Source organism: Molossus molossus, unplaced genomic scaffold (assembly GCF_014108415.1).
Source record: "Molossus molossus isolate mMolMol1 unplaced genomic scaffold, mMolMol1.p scaffold_m16_p_10, whole genome shotgun sequence".
NCBI classification, from domain to species: domain Eukaryota; kingdom Metazoa; phylum Chordata; class Mammalia; order Chiroptera; family Molossidae; genus Molossus; species Molossus molossus.
In genome coordinates, this window is record NW_023425345.1 from 69,308,314 (window position 1) to 69,335,987 (window position 27,674).

The 27,674-nt window shown below is 36.5% G+C and overlaps 1 protein-coding gene across 5 annotated transcripts in view; it reads right to left on the bottom strand.

Annotated features, from left to right (window-relative positions):
* Window positions 1–27,674, bottom strand: part of MON2 (MON2 homolog, regulator of endosome-to-Golgi trafficking) — a 131,904-nt gene that overhangs the window by 96,098 nt on the left and 8,132 nt on the right. For 3 of the 5 annotated variants that reach the window (XR_004958264.1, XM_036250782.1, XM_036250783.1), the window contains exons 2-4: window positions 15,641–15,704; window positions 5,803–5,930; window positions 4,688–4,819 (exon numbers count right to left, since the gene is read on the bottom strand). Coding sequence is in view for 4 of the 5 variants with exons in the window: in XM_036250782.1 (XP_036106675.1) it covers window positions 4,688–4,819; window positions 5,803–5,930; window positions 15,641–15,704 (324 nt within the window). In the remaining variant the exon portion in view is untranslated. Of the gene's footprint in view, window positions 1–4,687; window positions 4,820–5,802; window positions 5,931–9,836; window positions 9,918–15,640; window positions 15,705–27,674 lie in introns of those variants that run through there. The other 2 variants (XM_036250785.1, XM_036250784.1) reach the window with 2 other exon arrangements.

Sequence of the window (27,674 nt, forward strand, 5' to 3'; positions counted from 1 at the left end):
CTGGAGAAATACTATATAAACTTGTTAAGCATATAAATAGATCAAATTATAATTTTTTCAAAGCAGTTGTTCTTTTAAAAATCAACTTCATTAAATTGTAATTTATATACAATAAACTGTATTCCTTCTAAAATTTATATTTGATGAGTTCTGACTGCTTGTTCATCCATGAAACTACTGCCACAATTGCGATGAGAAATTTCCATCACCCTAAAAGTTTTCCTGTGCTATTTATTTATTTATTTGATTTATTTTTGGTACATGCCCCTAGCGGGAACCAAACCCAGGACTCTAGTCCATAGCCAACTCTCTAACCACTGAGCCAAGTTGGCCAGGGAGATATGGTCAGTCTTTTAAAATTTTAGCTACTCTAATGGATGTGTAATGATATCTCCTTATGGTTTTAATTTGTTTTTCCCTGATACCTGTTGATACTGAGCCAATTTCAACATATTCGTTAGCCATTTTAATATCTTATATTGTGAAGTGTCTGTTGAAATCATCTTTCCATTTGTATTGGGTTGTTTGTTTTACAAATGAGTTGTAAGAATTTTCATAAACTCTAGATAAAACTCTTTTGTCAGATATTTTTAAATTTCCCCCCATTCTGTGGTTTTTTATAATTCATGGATTTTTTTTTTGCCTGACCTACAAAACGTCTGTCTATCCATAGTAGCTGTTCTCCTAGAAGTTTGAGGGCTTTTGTTGTTTGTTGTTCTTAATGGTGGTAGTGGTTTGTCAATCCTTACCCAAGCATATTTTTCCACTGATATTTAGAGAGTGGAAGTGACTGAGGAAGGGGGAAGAGAGAGAGAGAGAGATAAACATCCATGTGAGAGACACACGTGGACTGGCTGCCTCCTGCACATGCCCCAACTGGGGCTGGAGATCGAACCTGCAACCCAGACATGCGCCCTTGACCAGGAATCAAATCCGCAACCCATCAGTGCGTGGGTCAACACTCTGAACACTGAGGATACTGGCCAGGGTGGCACAGTTTTAAAAGAAACATTTTTGAAGAGAAACATGGTAGTTTAAATTCTATACATTATATTAGTTACATAAGTTTTTAAGGAAACAATTAAGCCTTTACACCACTATTACGCTTTACATTTCAAATGTATAGAAGTTTTCATATTACTCAATTTTGTATCATTTCTTTAAACTTCATTTTTATCCCAAAACATTACATTTCCAAATTAACCAACATATTAAAATTAATCTCATATTTATTTATAAAACTATCATCAGTTCTAATTGCTTTAGTAGGTCAAATAATAGCCTTTTATACAATTTTTAAAAACTGTATATATCAGAACAATAATCTGATAGCTAGAAACCAAGAGGAACTACATACAACAAAAGTATATACAGGGTGGGGCAAAAGTAGACTTATAATTGTTCATATGAACAATAATAAATAGTAATACAAGAATAAACTCTGTTTCATGGTCTCACAATTGTAAACCTACTTTTGCCCAATCCCATATAAAAATACATAAAATATTTTATAAAGCAGGTATGAGGTTAAAAGAATAAACTATTTGCAATTAAGTAAAATTTCATTATGACCCAAGAACATAAAAAAATAAGTAGAAAAGATAGACATACTCTCTAGAGGTAGTATATACAGCCTAATCTGACAGTATACTTTTCTACTTTATAAGCCATCCATCCTTAAAGGCATGCAAATTATAACAGAACTATTAGTAAAAGTCCAACAAATTCCTTAAACAGTACAGCATTAATTAAAGACTGTTCTTCATATTACTCTCTGGATTTTCTGTGCTTTAGAAATATTCCATAATTTAAAAAATATTTTTAAAGAATAAAACAAATAATAGAATAGCTATTATATATTCCAAAAAGGGTGAGAGTAGTAAGAAATGAAAAACACCTACCATACATGCAGCTTTATCTAGCATAAGTGCCCAAAAGACACTTTACCAGTTACTTAATGGACAGGTTTAAACCATCTGGCTTACATGTCATATACAGGTGAAATTATTATTATTATTTTTTTTTCAAATCTTATAGTTGGATGTAAAATGTATTACATATGTTCCACATTTTCCCCCATTAACCCCCTCCTCTCCACTCCCACCCCCCTCCCATCTTTTCCCACACTACTGTCTGTGCCACTGGTTACGCATGTAAGTTCTTTGGTTTATTTCTTCCCACCCCCAAACCCCTTTCCCTTTGAGGTTTGTCAGTCTAGCAATGAATTTGTGCTTCTTAATCCCTTCACCTTTTTCACCCATTCCTCCAACCCCCCTCCCATCTGGCAACCAACAAAATGTTCTCTGTATCTATGAGAATGTTTCTGTTCTACCTGTTCATTTTGTTCGTATATTCCATTGTTGATAGATATGTATTCATCGCCATTTTGTTTGTTCATATATTTTATCTTTTTCTTCAAAAAGACCCTTCATCATTTCATATAATAACGGTTTGGTAGTAATGAACTCCTTTAGCTTTTTCTTGTCTGGGAAAGTTTTTATATGTCCATCGATTCTAAATGACAGCTTTGCAGGATAGAGTAATCTTGGTTGTAGGTTCTTGGTTTTCGTCACTGAATATTTCTTGCCACTCCCTTCTGGCCTGCAAAGTTTCTTTTGAGAAATCAGCTGACAGCCTTATGGGAACTCCCTTGTAGGTAACTAGCTGCCTTTCTCTTGCTGCTTTTAAGATTCTCTCTTTGTCTTGAACCTTTTGCATTTTGATGATGATGTGTCTTGGTGTGGGCCTCTTGGGGTTCATCTTGTTTGGGACTCTCTGTGCTTCCTGGACTTGTATGTCTGTTTCCTTCACCAAGTTAGGGAAGTTTTCTGCCATTATTGTTTCAAACAGGTTTTCGATTTCTTGTTTTCTCTCTTCCCCTTCCGGCACCCCCAAGATGCGAATGTTGGCACGCTTGAAGTTGTCCCAGAGGCTCCTTACACTATCCTCATTTTGGGGGATGCTTTTTTCTTTTTGCTGTTCTGATTGGGGATTTTTTGCTTCCTTATATTCCAAATCGATGGTTTGCTCCTTGGAGTTACATACTCTATTATTGAAGCTGTGTAAATTATTCTTTATTTCAGTTAATGCCTCCTTCAATTCTAACTGTGTATCCATGATTTCTAACTGGTCCTTTTTTATGCTCTTGAGGCCCTCCCTAAGTTCACTGAGGTTCTCACTAAGTTCACTGAGCATCCTTATAAGTAGTATTTTGAACTCAGTATCTGTTAGGTTGCTTATCTCCCTTTCGCTTAGTTCTTTTCTTGGGGTTTTGTTGTGTTCTTTCATTTGGGACCTGTTTCTTTGTATCCTCATTTTGGCTGCCTCTCTGTGTTTGTTTCAGTGTATTACTTAATGAGAGGTATGGGGCTCGCTGAGACCAGATGCTGCTCGTTTGAAAGAATTTAGGAAAAACCTGAAGCAGGATCCAAGACCGGCCAATCCTATGGTTAAGCAAGTGGCAACAGCTTGGGTGGCCTTGAAAGTTGGGTGGGCTTGAAAGTTGGGTGGGGCGGGGCGGGGCCTCAGGGAGTCAGCAGGGCGGGGCTACCAGTGTGAGCCAGGTTGCTGGAGTCCCAGATATGGAGACTGTCTGCTGCCTCAGGGAAGGGCTCACCAAAGGAACAAAGGCCTCTTACAGCACGTTTGTCCCCGAGAAAGCCCCCTCTCCAGCCCTCGCTCCAATGCCAAACAGCTCAGTTCTTCCCTGTATGTCTCTGGTGCCCCTCGAGCTGCCTCCCCTCCAAGCTTAGAGGGAGTGAGTCCGATAAATCCGTGCGCGGGCCCTTTAAGGAGCTGCCTGGGGCTCCAGCCGCTTCAGCTTCCCTGAGCCTCAGTTCCTGCTGGTTTTTCCAGCCAGAAGTAATGGGGACTCCTCTTCCTGGCACTGGAACCCTGAGCGGGACACCTGGTGTGGGACGGGGACCCCTCAGTCCTCAGGAAGGACCTTCCCAGCCGCGGGAGCCTCCTGATTTTTATCCACCACACTTGGGTGTGGGACCAGCCCGTAGCCGCCGCCCCTCGTGCCGCCGCCCCTCCTACCAGTCTGGATGTGGCTGCTGATTTAATAGGTGAAATTATTTTTAAAAGGGGTAATGGAGAGCTATCAAAGGGAATACTCAAGGCAGTTGTGGAGAACACTGATACCTCAAAACACTTTTTGTTTTTTCAATTCTCACCAGAGGATATTTTTCTATTTATCTTCAGGTAGAGAGAGAGGGAGAGAAAGAGAAACACTGACGTGCGAGGAACACATCGACTGGTTGCCTCCCACACGACCTCAACCAGGCTGGGGACCAAACCGCTACTGAGGAACATGCCCTCGGCTGGAATTGAACCTGGGACTCACTGGTTTATAGGCTGATGCTCTACTGCTGAGCCAAACCAGCCAGGGCTCAAAACACATTTTTTTGCTTACTTTCCTCTTCCTCTATTCTTATTCCTCTGCTACTTTTCTTTTTCCATTTTCTATTCATAACTAAACCAGTCAGCTATACCCAAAGGGCTTTGCTTCACCACCCTAACCTGATTTCAACTCTAATTTGAGGAAAATAAGGCACCAGTGGTTTTTAACCTGCACATCCATTATCATAATAGCTACAGGAAATTTATCTTTGGTTCAAATCAGGCTTTTCTCTTTCAGCAAGCTTATTCAAATACTATGAACATTGTCAGGCAGGTTTCCTACCTTAGAGAGTGCCTCGTCATGAACTACTGTATTGGTTGTTAAAAGAACAAGAACTGTTTGAAGTAGCTTAAGTTCTTCAAGACTATTTTCCATTAGCTGCCAAAGCATGTTAATTATATTTCCAGCTGCAGTCTGTAAAATAATTTTAATTATTGTCAACAAATAAAATATAAGTGCTTAAGTCCCTAAATAAGAAAGGCATACAAATATTAGCTTACCTGGAGAGAATTTCTTGATCACAATAATAAAACCCATGTTTCTAGATATGTAGATCCAAACACATGCCTCTCAATTTGAGACTTATAATCAATTAAATTTCTTCTCAAAAAACAAATTTCTTTAAAATACAATACGACATTTGAATATTTGCAAATAACTGCATGTAGTTCTGAAACACCCAGTCAATTTGCTCATGTCTACAATATTTCATTTGGACATTGATGAATATGGACATATGCAAATTACTTATGTGTCTGCTACTGTTTCTCGTTTTTATTTCATCTACAATGTTACAGAAAAAACAAAATTCAACTTAAATTAACAACATATTTATAATCTCATTTTTTTTATTCCGACATTGTTTAGAATGCTATACTACAGGCAAAAAACTTTACCACTTCTATTAAAGTATCTTATGAAGTACACAGTTAAGGTTAACAAAATTACATTTAAACACAGGATGCAGATCATAATGATGAAATGTTTTTCCTTGTTTTACCATCATAAGATTAGATTCAAACAAATACACTTAATTAATGAACAACAAAATATCACTTCAGATAATCTAGGAAACAGTCATGATTTTTCCTCCTACCTTTAAAAACTTTTTATTCTCTTCAATGATACTGAAAATTTGCTTGGTTCTCAAAATTATCTATATTACTGAACTGTGACTACTTATAAATGACTTGAAAAATGCACTTCATCTTTTTCATTATTTGAGTGCTTAATAATGAAATGATTTGCTAATATTTTAAAATTAAGCCATGTCCTTCAAGCACATTGCTAGTCACAAAACTGTTCTACATTAAATATCAGGTATGTTTCATTCTCCCCTTATGAAAACTCCTGATTTGAATCTTAGGTTCATAGTTCAGATAAAATCTTCACATTACCTCAGACACAACTTCATGTGACATGAGTCTCTGAACGGCGGCCAAACACAGCTGAGTGATCTTCGGTTCCTTGGTTCCACAACCCATTAGAAAAGGTTGAACAACCTCTGAGCTGTTCTCTTTCAATGCTTTATTAAGAAAACATATAAAATAAATTATTAAATCTAATTCATAAATAGTAGTATATTTTTGTAATTACAACCAGTAATGACAATTTAAAAAATACTTTATATAAAATAAACATCAAAGTAAAAATCAAGTATAAGAGTTAAAATACTTCAAATAGATACTACAAACTCTTATCTAAACTATACCCCTTCATTACAGCTTTGCCATGCCTTTCTCCAGACACTCTATCCTTTGGTTCTTCTGCTGCTGCTATACTCTTTCAGGTCAACTTCTCAGAAATTCTATCCTGCCTCAGAGACGCATACTATTTCTTCAATAGTGCAGTATGAAAAACATGAATAAAATTCATATTATAGAGCAAAAAAAATAATTTAAAACAGTATATACATCATCCCACCACACTTCTGAATGTTCAGAAACTCTCCGTAATTTTATCTTATGCCTTGCATTTATATAGCCCTAATTTCTTCTTCAAGAAATAAGCTCATCATTGTCCTGGCCAGTGGTTAGGACACTGGCCCTTGAACTAAAGGGTCTTAGGTTCGATTCCCAGTCAAGGGCATGTACCTGGATTGCAGGTTCGATCTCTGGCTCTGGTTGGGGTGTATGTGGGAAGCAACTAATCAATGTATCTCTCTCACATTGATGTTTCTGTCTCTCTTTCTCCCTCTTTCTCTTCCACTCTATCTAAAAATTAATTGAAAAATATCCTTGGGTGAGGATTAACAATACTACTACTACTAATAAGCTCATTATAAACAATAACACAACTCTTCTTTTTTTTTTTTTTTTTTTTTATCCTCACCCGAGGATATTTTTCCATTTTTTGTACAGATAGAGTGGGAGGGAGAGAGAGGAAGGGAGAGAGAGAGAAACATCGACGTGAAGGGACACATCGAGTGGCTGCCACCCGCACGACCAACCAGGGCCGGGGACAAACTGCAACCAAAGTATGTGCCCTTAGCGGGAACCGAACCCGGGTCTCTCCGGACCGCAGGCCGACGCTCTAACCGCTGAGCCAAACTGGCCAGGGCACAACTCTTCTTATTAATGAAACATTACTTTAAATTGGATGCACATGCTGTAATTTCAAATCTAATTTAACTTCTTCTACCAAGCCAATTACTTCAGAAGTTTTAAAGTGGCAAAAAATAAAATGTTAGAAAATGCATAAAATGAATTATCTATAACTAAATTTATAAAATAAAATTAAATCAGTACACACTGAATGGCTGGCTATACAAAGATGAATAAGACAGGTTTGTCATCCTCAGGGAGTCTGAATAAATCACATGGAATTCTGAATTAAGAGCACATTAAACTTATGTGTTTGGTATGTTTTCAAAGGTACTATATCCATCAATTATTTTTTGAGGTTAAGACTTGTAATGGACATACAATTCTAAGTTTTAAAAGGTTTTTCAAAAGAAATTGTGAGAAAGTCATCCAGAATAACCATTATAAGTATAAAACCAATGTTAACATAAATTTTATTGTTTAAATCCCTACCTTTCTGCTCCCAAAGCTCCCTTTATGGTATGGTAAGTATAGACTATATTGTTTAAATCCCTACTACCTTTCTGCTCCCAAAGCTCCCTTTATGGTATGGTAAGTATAGACTACAATTTCATACACCATGCTCTATAAAGCCCCTCTGTACGTCAGCATAAATTAGTGAGTTAGAACAGCTATGACTTGCAAACAAATATGACTTGCAAAGAAAACTTTCCAAAAGGGCTCCCTTGCTGTATTTCCTTACTATCTTGTAAACAATGGCTTTGATTCAAACACAGAGACATAAAATTTCCATAACAATGTTTCAAAACATTTATATAAATTATTAAAAGATGACAATAGCCCTGGCTGGTTTGGCTCAGCGGTTAGAGCATCAGCCTGTGGACCAGAGAGTACTGGGTTTGAGTTCCGCGTACCTCAGTTGCAGTTTGTCCCAGCCCTGGTTGGGGTTGTGTGGGTGACAGCCACTTGATGTGTCTCTCCCACATCAATGTTTCTCTTTCTCTCTTCCCCCCTCTCTCCCTCCCACTCTATCTGAAAATAAATGCAAAAATGTCCTCAAGTGAGGATAAAAAATAAATAAAACTTTTTTAAAAAAAAGATGACAATAAAGCTCTGAAGCAGTAAATATCTTTCCATATTCAATCCTGCCAGAATCACTGAACTATGAGGCTACATCTAACTCTGCTGAACATTTCTAATTATTAAATGTTGTTCAGGCAAATAAAAGTTTTCAATAGTAATAAGTTGTATTTATCATTTTAATGTTAACATGTGTTTCTCATTTGAGTATCACAATAATCAAATGGAGATTACTGGGCATGGCTTGGGCCAAGCAACAAGTAAGTATGTGATACAGCCAGAATTTGAAAATGTCTTCTAACTCCTGGTTCACTATTTTTCTCAGAACATTATGTTGCCACTCTTTAAAGTAAACAGCACTTGATACAAATGGAAGTAAAAAGAGTTAAAAGTATCTAAGAAGAACCAATGATCTGCACTTTTAATTTGTCTGCCTGAAGCCTTCAGATAAAGGAGGGAAAGGGATCCTGTCTTCATAGAAGGAAAAACGATGTACCTTCACAGAGTCACTAATGACAATGACTTTAGGACACATTCATAATTCAACAAGAAAGAAAATCAATGTCACTTGAACTATAATAACTGTGCTTACTAATCACTTAAAGTTTTTCTTACAATTTCATCCTTGGTATAGGCCATCAACAGCACTGGAGGCCTCATTTCTTGAAAGAGTACTTCACTATTGTCTCAGATCTTCTAACTAATGACATCCATGCTTTGATGCTGGTGCTTTTTTAACTTACCATAAGACATTAACAGAAAGTTTTTGTACAACAACTAAACTGACATTTTAAATAGCAATTAAACGTATGTGATAACAATGCATATAACAGATGTGCTAATAAGAACAACTATAAATAAGTTCACACATACACTGAAAAAAACACACAACTACAACACTACCTGGCCCTTAGATGCTATCAACTGTATGATGCATACCAATTTTGGGAATATTAAAATGTGAAAAAACTGTGCATCTTTGAATGAATAAAATATGGTGCATTATAATGAATTGTTGTATACATGCCAGTCACAGTTATCCAGGTCTATCAAGCTGAGATAAAACTTAAAACAGTAATAAAACAATTTTTTAAAAATTTCATTTTAATGTAACTCAAAGGAATCAAATATCTATCTCTTGTCTCCTTCCCACTTTTTTCCCTCCCAGTTTATATACGAATATAATGATCAAAAGGGCAGTTTCTAGGTCATAGAGAAGAGATGATCAACAAGAAAATAAATACACATATTGATCTATTCTGTCCTTTGAAACATAGTGGAAAAAGCAAAACAAAAACATATCCTCCATATCCAGATCGCAATGCAGTAAGATAAAGATCAGAAAAAAAGCTACTGATTTGTTTCTTCTTTTAAAAGTGACAATTGACCTAAGAAGCAGGAATTAATCTTACTCTTATATAGGAAAGATAGCCACTCTCCTTTTGTATAGTATAATTTTAATGACATACTATTTAGGCATAGTTTTATATAAAAACCTTATGGGTTTAGACTCTAGAAATCACATGAAAAAAAAAAAAGCTGTACAGCAATATAAAGACATCTCTCTTGCTTTAACTGTTGTTTTTATCATTCTGGGGAAAAAAAGGTCAACTCTTTTTAATCAAAATTCTCTATTTCAATTTCCGTTAAAATATAAAGATATTTTTGGGGGGTTAAAAAAAGAGTATTTTCTACCTAAGTCCCTTAATAAACATAACTCGTTTAATAGAATAATATTGTGTGTTTAATAAATATATTTTACTTCCAAATTTTATAATGGTGAGATCAAATGATGCACTTTCACACACCTGAAAGAGGTCCAGCAGGTCCCCATATCCTAGGGGTTTCCTTGCTCTGAGGAGTTTCACTGCATAATTGCAGTTTTTATCCTGGAAGAAAAGAATTAAACTAGGATACCCCACTATGAATCACATTAATAGGGGCTATTAAAATTTTATTATGATCAATTTTAACGGGCATTAAATAACAAATTGTAATTTTTATGAAAGAAATAAAATGTGATATGGAAACAATTGCTATCCTCAAAACCCTTAAAATCTACTTAGAGAAAAAGATTCATATTTCTAACATTTTTAGAAAATTTTAATAATTCAAAAGGCCTGAAATATTTTAAGTTATTCAAGAATTGAAGGACAAATAAAAGTATGAGCAGTCTCATATTAAAAGTACATTATTAAAAAAGGAAGGGTTAGTCCAGCCGGTGTGGCTCAGTGGTTGAGCACTGCCCCATGCACCAAGAGGTCGCCAGTTCAATTCCCTGTCCAGACACATGCCCAGGTTGTGGGCCCAATCCCCAGTGGGGGGCATGCAGGAGGCAGCCAATCAATGTTCTCTCTCATCGATGGTTCTATCTCTTTCTCCCTCTCACTTCCTCTCTCTCTAAAATCAATAAAGGAAAAAAAAAGTTGTTTTAAAGGGTTATTCAATAAATGATGTAGGTACAATCAGTAATTCTGCAAAAGAAGATAAAAATCTAGGTCCTCATGTCATCCCATATATTACCAAGAAAAAAATCAAACTGTAGAAAAACAAAAAAAATAATTTAAATGACTGTTAACTATATGGTAAGAGAAGGGCTTCCTAAGTGAAGAAAACAAATCAGAAAATTAGATTATGTAAAAATAAAAAGGATCTAGATAAAAAATTAAAAGGTAAATGACTTGAAGAAAATATAATATACACATGTGAATTTAATATTTTTGCTATATAAATAGCTCAAAAAATTTGCAAAGACACAAAAACTCAAAAAGAAAAATGTTAAATAAAAAATAATTTAATATATTCAAAGAAAAATGTTCAAATTAAAAAGAAATGTCAATTAAAATGAAAAGTCATTTGCCTGTTCAATCAACAAAAAGATTTTTTAAAAATAATAATCTGGCAAGGATGTTATAAAAATATACTCACACAGCATTGGTAAAGGCATACAGTTTTATCTTTTCAGAAAGCAGTGTGGTGACAAATTCCAAGAACGTGTATTCATACCCTTTAATAATTTTGTTTCTAAAAATTAATCTTCAAAAAATTCTAAATACTAAAATGTGCCTAACATAGGAATTGTTAACCTATAATTAATTACTGAAATATTATAGAGCAACTTGAAAAAATTAGAAAAGATGTCATCAAAGTATGAATAATAAGAGGCAGGATAAAAATTAAAATTTTTTAAAGGTAAAAAAACAACAAAGAAAATATAATAAATAAGAATGCACGATATTGTAGAGAAACTCTGGCCCATTAGGTCAAATTGTGAGCATGGCATTAGTTATAGCCCCGTGGTGCCTTCTAGCCTGGATTATAGGAATAGTCTACCAACAGACCTCTACCTTACTGATGGTGCATTGAAACATACCTTCTGAATTTCTGTAAGAGTAATTTATATAAAAATATTAATATGGCTTGGCCGGTGTGGTTCAGTGTACTGAGGGTCATCCCATGGACTGAGAGGTCCTGGTTCAATTCACAGTCAGGGCACGTGTCTGGGTTTCAAGCTCAGTCCCCAATGGGGGACACACAGGAGGCAGTTGATCAATGTTTCTCTCTCGCATCGATGTTTCTACCTCTCTCTCTCCCCCTTCCTCTCTAAAAAAATCAGTAAATCCATATTTTAAGAATATATATTAATGTGAATATGTCACTTCCCTGGTTCCAACTCCTTCCATCAAGTTGCTCAGGATGTCACCTAATGACAATACTTGCATAGTGTATCCAAATAGACAAGTTTTATACCTTATGTATTTAAGTAATCTCCTTTACTTTCCTCTTCTATACCTTATTTGCCTGGCTATCTCCTTTTCAAGCTGCGAGACTCACCTTCAGATTCCCAGGGTAGATTATGTGCCTTCCCTGTGTTCCCATAACAAGCCTGTCTATACTTCCATCTTGGCATTTACTACATAGTATTAGAATTTTCTGTTTAGGGTCTGTCCCCTTCATTACTCTGTTATCTGCCTGACATGAACTAAGAAAGACAAAATTCATGTACTCAAATAATCACAACAGAAAACTAAAGAGAGGCAGAAAAACATACTAGAGGCAGCACTAAGAGACTTATTTGCATTTCTGGAGTGACTCAAGCATTAGCCTACATTTAACGAGGGCTTACTATTTCACAAGTAATGTACTACCCTACTAGCAAAATAAGAAGAGTAAGATACTGATCCTGACCTCAGGGAATATGTCATCTGCAAGGGAAAATTTCTGGCAAGGGACTTCAAAAAGCAAGTAAGCTAGACAGCATGAATGACTCCAACATATTGTTCAAGTATATTTCCTGTATTTCTATATAGATTGTAGGTGAATTATATTGACCATCTTTGTATCTCCTCTGGTGATTCTTACATAATTATTTCCTACTAAGACTATGTTGCAGGATATATCCTACAAATATTTATGAAATACCCAAGTATATGTATTGATAAGATAGAATATACTAAATAAAAAGAGCAGATAATTTACCTTTTAATGTTGGGGGGAAATTATAAAATATATTTACTCAAATTACTTAAATAGGATACTTTTTAGTAATAAGACCATGTAGAAATGAAAAAAATGAGGGAAACTGTGTGAGAAAAGAACACAAAGCATACATAATGATTATCTATGTAAAAATTCTACATGTATACTGACAGTAGCTGAAAGCAGCCATAGATAGATGTAATTGTTATGGTTTTGTATAGGGGTTAAAAAGATATCACAACTTCATTGATTTCCTTGTTTCAAATATTTATTCAAAAAGCAGATTCTCTGTTTATGTCATTTTTATATAGCACAAGCCTTTTCAGTCAATTCCAAGTATATCGTAAGCTGGGATAACAAAAACAATTTGTAACATGGTAGTCAATAAAAGATTAAGGCATTTGGCCTTGTGAATGAAAAACTTTATATTGCCATCTCTCATTTACAGAGTTTTATCTTTCAAGAAAAAGGAAATTTTGAGAAAATGATCTGTATATTTGAATCAATGCTGACATTACCTGGCATAGCATTCCCACTTATGTCAGCATTCATGACAGCAGTGAAAACAAAGAAAAATAAACATTAAAGGAGGATGCTTAAAAGAAGGGGAGATGTAAAGCAAAGATTTATTCTGCAATGTAAATAACCTTCTTTGGAAAATCTAAGAAAACAAAAGTTGGCTAGAAATTTATGCTGAGTATCATTAATCAGACTGATCGAATTAAGGGTTCTGATTTTATAGCAACCTTTTATGTTTTCTGAATAGGCACAGATCTCTGAGAATTTAGTATCTCATCTCATTTAAGACTCTCTATTGTATGATATCTTTAACATCCATTACAACATAAACATAGTAACCTACAGTCCCTAGCACTATAGAGAAGTAAACATTTCTCAGGAAATAAAAAAAATCAACTAAATTATATTTTCAGTATAATTGTACTCTGCACTAAGTAGTTTAGAAACTATATATTGATGAATTTAAAATATCCTTGCTCTTAAGAGACTTTTTTTTACCAATTTATAAGTTATTTATTTAAATTTTTTCCCCAATTTTTATTAATTTATTTTTGTTACAGATGTTTCTCCTTTTCCCCCTAGACCCCCTGCTCCCCATTCCACCCCCAGCATTGTTGTTTATGTCCATTGGTTATGCATACATGCATATAAGTTCAAAATTTTTTCAAGAGGACAGTGGTCTAAAAAAATTTATAAAATTTGAAGTATCATTACAAATACTTGGTAAAAAAATACCAGGAAAAAGTTTAAATGCTAAAATAACTCCTCAAGTACATGGCTCTGGATACTGTGGATATTAAAGCATGAATAATTAATTGTATGTGCATAAAGATTTGTTCTACCTTGATGTGAATAATGCATTAGAATGAAAGTAATAGCCTATCTATATATTAAACTCATACTGACTGAGACAAAATTTTTCTTACTCATCCTTAATATTAACTAATTAGATATTTTACTTGGTATACAACTCTGTTACAGATAGTATCCTCTGAAGAAATCAGAATTTTAAAAATATCTTCTATCAACTACAGACCCAATAAAAACTTTTATTATTCGAGTATAATTAAGGACTTACCATCCTAGCAGCAATGATAGTAGCAAAAGTAAATATGTGTAATGACATTCTAATATGATTGGCCAATGATGTCTCCAACTTAAAAATATGCAGGTCATAATTTATCTTTAAACATTAATTTTCTCACAGTAACTAATCTACCCAACACATCTCCCAAAATCCACTTGTTCACCCTCCCAATCCAACAAATATACCTTTGCCTTTTCCCATCACTTTCACTATACCCCTTCTCAACATGCACAAAGAGCATTATTCAATGCTTTGAATAATGTTATAGAACTATTTGATGATTTGACAGAATGCTCAAAATCAGAAGAGGCAGTGAGAAACAGATGTAACTTAGGAGAGCTAACCCTAAGGGCAAATTTCCAACAAAGCTACCAAGCCTATGTAAAATCCACTCTTACCTCCTACCCCTAAACTGCCCTCAAAAGTCTTCATTTCATTTTGTAATAATCTTTGAAATTCCACCAATTAGGAATTTATTGGTATCTTTAAAAAAAAAAAGTAAACAGATGTATGAGAGTTAAAGAGTTTCTTTACTAGTATTTAGACTTTGTGTAAATTAACTTACTAGGACTGCTTTTTTCCTATAACTAGCTGAGACCAATAGCACTATTGGAACTGGAAAAGCTAATTAAAGGAAGGATCAGTGAAGTAAGCAATGGTTAAATAGAAATACTGGGAAGGTGTGGAAACCTCACAATACCATGGCAGCACACTGCAGCAGAAAGAACATGGTGGCTCTGAACAGCCCTGAATTTTAATCTGGTTCAATCACTTATCATGTGACCATAGGCAAGTAACTTAATCTCTTTGTATCTCAATTTGCTTCATTATAAAATAAGAATATTTCCCTACAAGATAGTCTCATATGAGACAGAGTGGCACAAAAAATTGACATGTAACAAATTCTCAAAAATGTCAGTTTCCTTCTTTTCCATATTCATTATGGAAGCAAGAAGAGAAAGACACCAAAAGGAAGGAACAGACTACATCAAAATGGTGCCAAAAAGAAACTCTTAAAATCTCTTCTTGAACATCAGGTTCAATCAAGAGAATATAAGAAAACACTTGTTTTCTTTTCTCCACCCCACGCCCATTCTTTCTTCATCACTGCAATGTCTTAGTCCCAGGACTGAAAACTCATGTAGTACCACTAAATGTATTATAATACTACATTATGACTTGTTTATATTAAAGTAAAATAGATCTTAGAAGGTGGATTGAGAACCAGTCTACCACTCAATTCAATACAACAAATATTAATTGGATGTCCTGTATGGGTAATGTGTGTCTTAGGTGATTGACAAAAGTGAAGGAGAATGAAAAGATGAGTAAGAAAAATCCTGCCTTTAAGGAGTTAGTAGTTTTACGCTTTTTTATTTCAGAGAATTTTATAGCATTCATCTCTGGGAAACCCAGTTAGTTAATAAGTTAGGAATTTTATGCTACAGAAAACTTTTATTTTTTTAAGATTCTACTTTTATTAGTCAAATTTTCATTAATTGTTGAATTTTTAATGCAAAAAATTACCTGCCAAAATTTCGGTGTTTCGTGCAGCTATTGTTTTAACTTTTATTATTCCTGATTCAGCAGCCTGCAAGAATAAAAATAATTAGAACACAAAACTTACTATCAACATAAATTATCTAGGGAAAAGAAATCATATATGATAGCTAAAAATCTCGAGCACAGACTCAGTCATCATTATGTTTTTTATTTTCAAAACTTCAAATAAAGCCTAGCAGTGATATATATTAAATGTAATAAAATGATTAATTTACTTATTCACATACAAGTTCTGCACTACAGCACGTTGCCTTTCTCTACCTTAAGGCACATCTGGAATACCCTAATTCCTCACAAATTTCAATGTTCAAAAAATAAAAAATAATAAACAAAAACAAATCAGGTTTCTCTTCCCCATTTCACACCTCCCTTCCCAACATTTAAATGGTAACATACTGCAATATCAAGTAGAACTGTTTTGGATTAGAAAAAAATGCATAACCAAGCACTTGTTATTACTTTAAGATTACATTTTTTTAAAACACCCTCTCAGTTTTCATAAGGTGTTTCCATCTCTCTCTCCCTCTCCCTTTCTCTCTCTCTCTAAAATCAATAAGAAAAAAATAAAAACATTGATGAGAGAGAACACTGACTGGCTGCCTCCTGCATGCCCCTTACTGGGGTTGGGCACACAACCTGGGCATGTGCCCTGACCAGGAATCGAACCGGCAACGTCTTGGTGCATGGGTCGATGCTCAACCACTGAGCCACACTAGCCAGGCTAAATGTTTTTACTTTTTTAATGCAATTTAAAATTATATATATGGATTACACTTGTGGCCCACATTATATTCTATTGGACAATGTTAACATATAATATTGATATATAATGTCCATCATAGAAACTTAGAACAAATTAACTATCAGGAAACATGTCTATTTTCTATTTATATTGGTCTCCACACCTCTAAAAATAATATATAAATATTTATACATCCAAGTTTCCCTATTAATTTGCTTGCTACTTGCGCATGTATTTTGTTACCTCTTACTACTTGCTAAAGGACAAGTGGTAGGATGCTCTAAATGTTTAAGGATAATAGTGGAACAATACCATGTCCTATGGGTTCTTAGTTTGTGGACCAGTGAATTAATGCATAAAATAAATAACACATGTTGGCTATACTACGTAATAGACCTTTGTCATTTTGTTGGCTTCCAACCATTTAAAGCCTTTGCTTGTGTTTGGAGAATTCACAACTTCATGAGTTTTGATACAAGATAAAGTCTATGTTCCATTATTAAAAATTAAAAATGCCAGATATGTACTTGCTTTCCCACATGCCCTGGCAGCCTACACTTTTCTCATACACACATCTACCATATGGAGACTAGTGGCACAGAAAAGCAGAAACTTGAGAGAGAATTATTTCTGATGATGGCTATGGTGAAGGTGACAAGAGCAGGATGGAACTGGTGGTATGAAGGGCTTGCACAACCAGTAGGGCAATCTGAGGCTTCCAGTCACTGTTCAGCAGAGACGGCAGTAATGATCTTGCTGATACTCTGTGCTGCGGCTCTAGCTATTTACTCTCCCTTTGTTCCTGTACTTTTTTCTAAGGCTGGTTCCATTCAGCCTGCTATGAATGCTGTGAGCCACTTAGTTTCATTTCTGCATAAATCAGAGTCAGCTTTCATTACTCACAACTGAGAAGTCTAGTGGATATACTTAGGACTTAATAATCTTACTAAGTAGAAATGTCCCAAATTAAAAGACCATGGCAACTAGCAGAAAAATATAGTAAAAATAAAGGGACTATTTAAAAGAAATCAAAATAAAATAAAGGGACTACAGTCATCCCTCAACACTTGGTGCTTCGACTTTCGCGGCTTCACTCTATTGCGTTTTTTTAAAATATATTCATTAAAAAGTTGACTGAAACAGTGAAAATGATACAGAGCGCGCTCGGTTGTCTGAGTCAATTATACACCACTGTATTACAATTAAAATTACTGTACTGTAGGCCTATGTATTCAAGCACTCCAGGAATCCTTCAACATCAGGTGCAACTGCTAGAGTCTGGAACAGATTAACTGTGATAAACGAGGGACGACTGTATAGGAAAACAGTATTGATTTTCTGATTATTTGAAGCTGTGCATATTAAATCAGAATGACTGCAAGTAGGAGCTATGCATAATAATTTCAAAAAATCAAAAAGCAGCACCCTGGCAGGTTTGGCTCAGTAGTTGGAGTGTCGGCCCACAGACCAAAGAGTTGTGGGTTCGATTCCAGTCAAAGGCACATACTTCAGTTGCAGTTTGTTCGCCGGCCCTGGTCAGGGTCGTAAGGGAGGCAACCAATAGATGTGTCTCTCTCACATTGATGTTTCCCTCTCTCCTACTCAATCTGAAAGTCAAAGGAAAAATATCCTCGGGTGAGGATTAAAAAAATAAAATCAACAGACAGCAATATTTAGGAGGCTATTGCAATAATATAAGCAAGAGATGTGGTGGAAAGGTCAGAGGTGACAATGGTTGAGATAGTAAAAAGTGGTCAGATTCTGGATATACTCTGAGGATGTACAAAACAGCAAATTTACTACTGTAAAAATTAAAGAACACTGAAATTATTATGTATACTTTGTTGTACTCACACTCCTCATCTCAAACTCTTTGGGGTACATTTCTTACTGGACCAGTTGAAATTAATCTATGGTACTTCCGGTCAAAATGGCGGCGTAGGTAAACGCAGTATCGCGTCCTCCCACAACCACATCAGAGTTACAACTAAACTACAGAACAACCATCATTCAAAACCGCCTGAAATCAAGCTGAATGGAAGTCCTACAACTACGGAATTAAAGCAGCAGCCACATGGAGACTGGTAGGAGGAGCGGAGGTGCGATCCCACACCCACATGTAGCAGATAGAAATCCTGAGGGTACCTCGGCTGGGAAGGTCCTCCCTGAGGATTGAGGGGCCCCTGTCCCACACCAGGTGCCCTGCCCAGGGTTCCAGTGCCAGGAAGAGAATCCCCATAACTTCTGGCTGGAAAAACCAGCGGGAACTGAGGCTCAGGGAAGCTGCCCGGCTGGAGCCCCAGGCAGCTCCTTAAAGGGCCCGCGCACGGACTTATTGGACTCACGCCCTCTAAGCTTGAAGGGGAGGCAGCTCAAGGGAGCCAGAGACATACAGGGAAGAACTGAACTGTCTGGCACTGGAGCGAGGGCTGAAGAGGGGCTTTCTCAGAGGCCTTTGTTCCTTTGGTGAGCCCTGCAATGGGGCGGCAGACAGCTGCCATATCTGGGACTCCAGCAACCTGGCTCACACTGGTAGCCCCGCCCTTGTGATTCCCTGAGGCCCCACCCACCCAACTTTCAGGCCCACCCACTCTGTTGCCACTTGCTTAACCATAGGATTGGCCCATCTTGGATTCTGCTTCAGGTTTTCCTAAATTCTTTCAAACAAGCAGCATCTGAGCTGAGATGCACCCATACCTCTCGTTAAGTAATACACAGAAACAAACACAGGGAGTCAGCCAAAATGAGGAGACAAACAAACAGGTCCCAAATGAAAGAACAGAACAAAACCCAAGAAAAGAACTAAGCAAAATGGAGATAAGCAACCTAACAGATGCTGAGTTCAAAATACTGCTTATAAGGATGCTCAATGAACTTAGTGAGAACCTTAGTGAACTTAGTGAGGGCCTCAAGAGCATAAAAAAGGACCAGTCAGAAATGATGGATGCACAGTCAGAAAAAAAGGAGGCACTAATGAAATAAAGAATAATTTACACAGATTCAATAGTAGAGTACGTAAATCCAAGAAGCAAACCACTGATTTGGAATATAAGGAAGCAAAAAATGCCCAATCAGAACAGCAAAAAGAAAAAAGAATCCCCCAAAATGAGGATAGTGTAAGGAGCCTCTGGGACAACTTCAAGCGTGCCAACATTCGCATCTTGGGGGTGCCAAAAGGAGAAGAGAGAGAACAAGAAATTGAAAACCTGTTTGAAACAATAATAGCAGAAAACTTTCCTAACTTGGTGAAGGAAACACACATACAAGTCCAGGAAGCACAGAGTCCCAAACAAGATGAACCCCAAGAGGCCCACACCAAGACACATCATTATCAAAATGCAAAAGGTTCAAGACAAAGAGAGAACCTTAAAAGCAGCAAGAGAAAAGCAGTTAGTTACCTACAAGGGAGTTCCCATAAGGCTGTCAGCTGATTTCTCAAAAGAAACTTTGCAGGCCAGAAGGGAGTGGCAAGAAATATTCAGTGATGAAAAGCAAGAACCTACAACCAAGATTACTCTATCCTGCAAAGCTGTCATTTAGAATCGATGGCCATATAAAGAGTTTCCCAGACAAGAAAAAGTTGAAGGAGTTCATCACCACCAAACTGTTATAGTATGAAATGATAAAGAAAAAGATAAAATATATGAACAAACAAAATGGCAATGAATACATATCTATCGACAGTGGAATCTGCAAACAAGGTGAACAGGCAGAACAGAAACATTCTCATAGATACAGAGAACATTTTGTTGGTTGCCAGATGGGAGGGGGTTGGGGGAATGGGTGAAAAAAGTGAAGGGATTAAGAAGTACAAATTCATTGCTAGACTGACAAACCTCAAAGGGAAAGGGGTTTGGGGGTGGGAAGAAATAAACCAAAGAACTTAAATGCATAACCAATGGACACAGACAGTAGTGTGGGAAAAGGTGGGAGGGGGGCGGGAGTGGGGAGGAGGGGGTCAATGGGGGAAAAATGAGGAACGTCTGTAATACATTCAACAATAAAGATTTAAAAAGAAAATTTATCCTCAAAAAAAAAAAGAATATTATTTAGATAATTAGATAATTAGTAAAATATAAGTAACAGCTACAGAGAAGGGTATTGAATCAAAGTTAATTTTCTGATTTTGGTAACTGTCCTGTAGTTACGTACATTTTGGAAATGTGCATTAAAATACTTAAGAGAATCACCTATAAATTAATATCAAATGGTTTACAAAAAGTTATCTATGTATATTATAAAGAAGAAAGCAAATAAATTAAATGTTAATATTTGCAAAACATGTATGAGAAAATTCTTTGTACCGTTTCTTGAAATTTTTCTGTAAATCTTAAAAAATTTTAAAAAAAGAGCCCTGGCCTGTTTGGCTCAGCGGTTGGAGCGTAGGCCTGCGGTACAGAGAGACCCGGGTTCGGTTCCCGCTAAGGGCACGTACCTCGGTTGCAGTTTGTCCCCGGCCCTGGTTGGTCGTGCGGGTGGCAGCCACTCGATGTGTCCCTTCGCATCGATGTTTCTCTCTCTCTCTCTTCCTCTCTCTCCCTCCCGCTCTATCTGAACAAAAAATGTCCTCGGGTGAGGATTTTAAAAAAAAAAAAAAAAAAAAATTTTTAAAAAAGAAAAGAAATTAATCTATGGTCATTGCGATTTCTTCCATCATCATTTTCAAATGTTGAACCTCTCTCCCTATGTACTCCTCACTATGGCCCTATGTACCCCACATATGCTCAAATTCAATACTTCATCCTGCTTCAGTCAAAAGAGCTTAATCAAACTGTCTTTTCTGAATTCTAGTGAGTATGACCTTTCCAAATCCTAACATTTTCCAAAATCAGTCATGTAGCATGCCAGATGTCAGTAAAGGATGTAAAATTTGCTAGACAGTATTTTGATTTCCTAAATAAGAGTGGACTCATGTTTGTGTCAAGTATAAATAAATCAAGTTATAAATAAATATACAATATGCTTAACAAATATTTTTACACATACACATAAAGAAGAGGATAATGGAGTGCAGTTGTTTTTTAAAAAGTAGTTCCAAAGTAGCAAGTGTTTTAAAAAGATACAAAACTGGTATTTTCATTCCTAAACTCAAGAAATCACCAGAGGAATGTTTGTAGCCTTATATATAATTAGACTTATTTCATAGCTCCTGATTTTTTACATTCATATTCTGATTGTCAAATTTGAAACTATAACATCTTTTCCTCATAGGCACCCTCTGTGTTGCTGGAAAGTTTCATTATTAATGTTTATTGATAACACATATATCTCAGGGTCCCCCTAGCCACTGCAGTCTTACTTTATACCTACGCCTGCCCCCATCTTCAAGAGTAACCTATATAAATGGAAGATTTCAGACTCATTTCCTTCTATTTGTCAAGGATTATCTGTGTAAAGATGAGACTTTAACTTCTTGCTTTAAAAATAATCCTCGCCCTGGCTTTTTCGGCTCAGCGGTTAGAACGTCGGCCTGTGGTCCAGAGAAACCTGGGTTCAGTTCCCGCTAAGGGCGCGTACCTTGGTTGCAGTTCGTCCCCAGCCCTGGTTGGTCGTGCAGGTGGCAGCCACTCGATGTGTCCCTTTCACATCGATGTTTCTGTCTCTCTCTCTCTTCCTCTCTCTCCCTCCCACTCTATCTGAACAAAAAAATGGAAAAATTGTCCTTGGGTGAGGATAAAAAAATAAATAAAAATAAAAATATCCTCTATTCTGATCAGATACCTTGTATACCCATAGGGTAACTATGCAATTGTAAACAAAGTTATTTTTTCTGAATTGGCCCTCATAAGAAAAAAACAAAAAGTGCCATATTCTGCAGACTTAGATAGAGATGATACTGGTTAAGATGGATAGTTTAATATCGCTATTCCTGAGGGCAATCTGTGAGCTGGGAAAGAGAGCCAAATGTCTTAAATACAGCCCTGGCCAGTTTGGCTCAGTGGATGGAGTATTGGCCTGCGGACCAGAGAGTCCCGGGTTCGGTTCCCGCTAGAGGCACATACCAAAAAAACAAAAACAAAACAAATGTCTTAAATACAATGCAGCAATTAATACTTGTTATTCTTAAAATTAATCTCTCAACAAATGTTTTTTTCTTTCTCAATGTCCTTTACTTACCAAAATAGACACACTCAACAGAGATTTAGAATATGGAGGGTAGTGGCTAAGAAAAGCAGGGACACGAGAGAATGCCGATTCCTCTTCCAAGACCACCTAGACTATCTCTGACTTCACTTCTCACTCAATAAAATCTTCCTGGGCAATCTCATAATTCCATGATTTCAGCTTTCTAAATTATGAAGACTCCTAAATTATATTCCTATTCCTTAGCTGTCTCCTAAACTACAGAACTTTTTTTTTTTTTTAATCCTCACCGGAGCACATTTTTTTTTTTGCATTTATCTTCAGATAGAGCGGGAGGGACAGAGGGGGGAAGAGAGAGAGAGAGAAACGATGTTAGAGAGACACAGCAACTGGTTGCCACCCACACGACCTCAACCAGGGCCAGGGACAAACTGCAACCAAGATAGGTGCCCTTAGCAGGAACCAGTCTGCGGGCCAACGCTCTAACCGCTGAGCCAAACTGGCCAGGACAAACTATAGGACTTTCTAACATAGATGTTTAAAAGACACCTTAAATTCAAGATATTCAAAACAGATGTCTCTCTCTTACAGCCTCCCCACCCTCTGCAACTTCCACCTCGGCCCCAGAAGAAAACTGTTTCTTCTTCCCATAATCTGTCTCTCTGAGCAGCAGCAGCAGCAGCAGCAGCAGCAGCAGCAGCAGCAGCATTCATCCAGATGTCACTGACCAGGTATCTGATGTTCCTCCCTCATCCTAGAAATCTAACCAGCCACAAAGATGATGTAGTGAACATATCTGGTATTCTTTTTCTTCTCAAATCCCACTTCTAAACCTTTAAACTTCTCATTATCAACCTAAACTAAGAGATTTCTCTGTTTACAATCCTGTCCTCCCCATCAATCCACTGTCTCAATTCAGTGGTTGCCAGCACCCATCCCTACTAGTGTTTCTCAAAATGAAGTAAAGAAATCTTTTAGAAATAAAAAATCTCATGGACCTATCCAGTCACTGGAAAATTTAAGTTTATATAAATAAAATTTAAAATAAACTCATTTTTACAGCTCTTAAATTACAAAGCCAACAAATCCACAAATTAAACACAAACCCAAATTAACATTAATTTATGTGGAAAATAATGTATTACTGAAATTAAACCATGCTAAAAACATGAAGATGGCTGTAGACTTATGGCGCAGGTTCTTCTGGCTTTGAGCACTCTTATACAGAACCATAAGCAGTGACAGAAACCATTTTTTCCATCACTTTTTTGGTTGCTGTTTTGTCTTGTTAATTCACCTGAAGATATTTGTTCCAACGATTTTTAGAGAGTAGAAGAGAGGCAGGGATGTGAGGGAGAGAAGGGGATGGAGAGAGAGAGAGAGAAACATGGATGTGAGAGAGAAACACATCGACTGGTTGCCTCCTGCATGCACCCTGACCAGTGCCAGGGAATGAACCTGCAACCAAGGTACATGCCCTTGACAGCAAATTGAACCTGTGACCCTTCAGTGTGCAGGCTGATGTTCTAACCACTTAGCTCCAACACCCAGGACCATCACTTTTTTCTATGGCAACAATTGAAAAAACTTTTCATCTTGTGGGCTCTCTACAGTTTGTACCTGTAACATTTTATCCCATTTATTTCATTATATACCTCTTTCTCCATTCTAGCTGCAAGCCCCATGAGGATGAAAAACATATTTTATTCCTCTCTCCATATTACTAAAGCCTATCACAGTGCCTAGCATACAGTAGCTGCATAATAAATGTTTCTAAACAAACAAATGATAATTTCTAAATAGAGAGACTTTACTGCCCACTAGCTAAAAAATCCTGAGGAAATTTGATCCAGAGATTTCCAATGTCATGAGAGCTGCAGTTCCACATCTCTGCCATTCTCTTGGTTCTCTGCTGTTCCATACGTTGGTTCATCCTCAGGCGGCTTCCAATCTTGGCAATAAAAATAGTTGTAGCCATTCTTCTACACCTTCCTATTTTATATGACACTATCTAGAAGGAGAGAAAGGGTCTTTTGCCATAGCTCTTGAGGAAGAAAAAAGAAACTTTCCTTTTCCAGGAGCACTCACTGGCATTATGTGACTTGGGCCGAAATGAAGGTGAGAAATGAGGGACAGAAATGAAGGGTTTAAACTAGATCAAACTAATTCAGGTACCCTGGTGCAAGAAATGAGAACAATGGCCCTGGCTGGTTTGGCTCAGGAGTAAAGCGTCAGCGCATGGACCAATGAGTTGCACGTTCAATTCTGGCCAAGAGCATGTACCTCGGTTGGAGTTTGTCCCCGGCCCTGGTCAGGGTCGTGCAAGAGGCAACCAGTCAATTCAGTCAATGTGTCCCTCTCGTCGATGTTTTTCTCTCTCTCCCTCTCTCTCCTTCTCTCTCCCTCCCACTCTATCTAGAGATAAATGAAAAAATATCCTTGGGTGAGGATTACAAAAAAAAAAAGAAATGAGATCAATGCATTTAAATCCAAAAGGTTAAAAATGAAAAAAGAGTGCAGTCTACCATGGAAAGAAGCAAGAGGGAATGAAGGCTAGGAATTAACAAATGTCCACTACTAGAACTATGTATACATTTATGTATAAATAAAAATTAAACGTTGTTTCCCTTCACCAAAGCTCCTATGTTCTTTTTAAAATATATATATATATATATGTATATATGTATATATATATATATGTATTTCAAAATATCTATGAGACTAGAGCCTCAAAATTAGAACAAATTTACCAAAGGACCAAATTAATTATTTAAAGCACATAGCATGAAACAAAAGCTAAAGGAAAGTGTAAACTTCAATTTAATGACAACTTGGATAGAAAAATGTTCTCATGTGATGCCAGGAAGGTATGATGCAGCCTGAAGACTGATGATTTTAGCTGGTAGGTAAAATCAAAAGATCTAACGTCAAGTCCACACTTGGGAATACATAATAGAGCTAGAACACTCCCTACAGAACAATATGCTCATAAAACAATCACTACATTGAAACCAATAAGATTTTCTACTGTAAAACGCAATTAGTCTATAATCCCAAAGCCCTGAAAAATCTTTACATAATGCACCCTATTCAAAACCTCTGGACTAAAAACAAAAACAAAAAACCCACCTCCAACTTCTAGGGAAAAAAAATTTGCTAATAACATGTCAAATGAAAGACTGGATCCAGATTACATGTGGAAATCTAAATATATATATATGGCCTATATATATACATGACATACCTATTCTCCTCCCGCACTCTTTTTTTAATTTAACCTCCAGCAAGTATCTACTTAACACACCTCCTAGATACACAAAATGTTTTACCCTATGGTGGATAGCAGGATACACAAGATTAAAAACTGACCCTTACAGAGCTTTTTAAGAAAAGAACTAAAATAGCTATACCAAGGTAAAATATAAGACTTATAAGGAAATAACATAAAATAAGCTTAAATGAAAGTTAAGAAAGCAAAGGAAAACTTATTATCTTATAAATCCTGGACAGGAGCTGCAAAAATTATTTCATGAACAAATGAATATGGGAAAGAGGAAGAAATCAGAAAATTATCTGTAAAGTTGGTTTATTCATGCAACAAACGGATAAGCAACCATTTAAACTAGAGTTAGATGAAAGACAGGGTTTTTATTTTAAAAATATGTGAGCAGGTGATTACAGGCCAGCAAAAGGAACCTCAGAAGCCATAGCATGGAAAAGGAAAGCAGTAGGGCATATCTGGAGAGTAAGTAGCAGGCAAAACCATTTGGCTGAAGTATAAAGGCATATGAGGAAAAGCTGACAGTGATGAAGTTAGAATGGAAGGCTGGGAACATCAAGAGGATCTTAAATGCTATGCTAAGGAGTTCTGTAAGTATAGAGTAGCCACTGAGAAATTTTTAGCTGTTTAAGTATACTAATTTGCTGGTAACACTTAGAATGGTTTGTCATTTGTGCCATTAATGCATATCAAAGGCCAGGCATACGACTGAAACCTGGAACTACAATAGTAGCAGAAAAGGTGGAAAAAAAGGAGACTTATGTTAGAATTTACAGATGAAAGGGACAGTTGACAATGAATAAAGGAGAGCTGAGGAAGAGAAGATAGCTAAATATGACTAAGGTAAGCAACAGTGATAAATACCATTAACAGAACAAGTGAAATGGGGGGAAAGGACAAGTTTTAAGGAAAATGATTACAAGACGTTCTACCTGAAGTATGTGAGAGATACTGGAAACACAGGTCTAAACTCAGCAAAGACAGCAGAATAGGTGAAGTAGATTTAGGAGTCATCAGCACTGTGGTTAAGTCCAGAAGCAATGGGAGTAAATGACAGTGCAAAGGGGATGAGCATGGAGAAAGAGGACTGAAGAGAGAACTTAGGATACATTTATATGTAAAGGAGAAAAGCCAGGCCGGTGTGACTCAGTGGTTGAGCATCGATCCATGCACCAACAGGTTGTCAGTTTGATTCCCAGTCAGGGCACATGTCCAAGTTGTGGGCCAAATCCCCAGTGGGAGGCATGCAGGAAGCGGCCAATCGATGTTCTCTTTCATTGATGTTTCTATCTCTCTCTCCCTCTCCATTCCTCTCTAAAATCAATTTTAAAAAAGAAAGAAAGGAAAGGAGAAGAAATAGTGAGAGAGGGAAGAAACAGAAAAGTAGAATGTTAACTAAAGTCAAAATGGCAGAATTCCAAGATGAAAAGAATGACTATTTGTCTTCAAATAATAAAGCAAGACATACAAATGAGAACAGTAATAAAAATTAGTTAAGTATGTTTTAAAGGTATGTGCAGCATGATATAATGGAAAAAAGGAGGAGTTGGAGATGGATGGATGCACATCCCAGTTCTTCCACTTTCTAGCTTTACCTACTACCTTATACAAGTTACTGAACCTTTGTAAACCATAGTTTCCTCATATGTGAATATGAAATTGCATGTTGAAATACAGTCTAGTAGACTGTAGTAGACTGAACTCTAGTAGAAAGATAATGTTTTACTCAACCCTGAGTTAATTTCATGAGGATAAAGGCAGTTTCTCATTCATTTCTGTATTTCCTGCCATGCCTTACACTTAGGAAATTAATAAATTTTTATTAAATTATAATAGTAATAACAAAAACCAACATTTTGTATATGTGAAAATAAGCTGTACTTATATAAAAT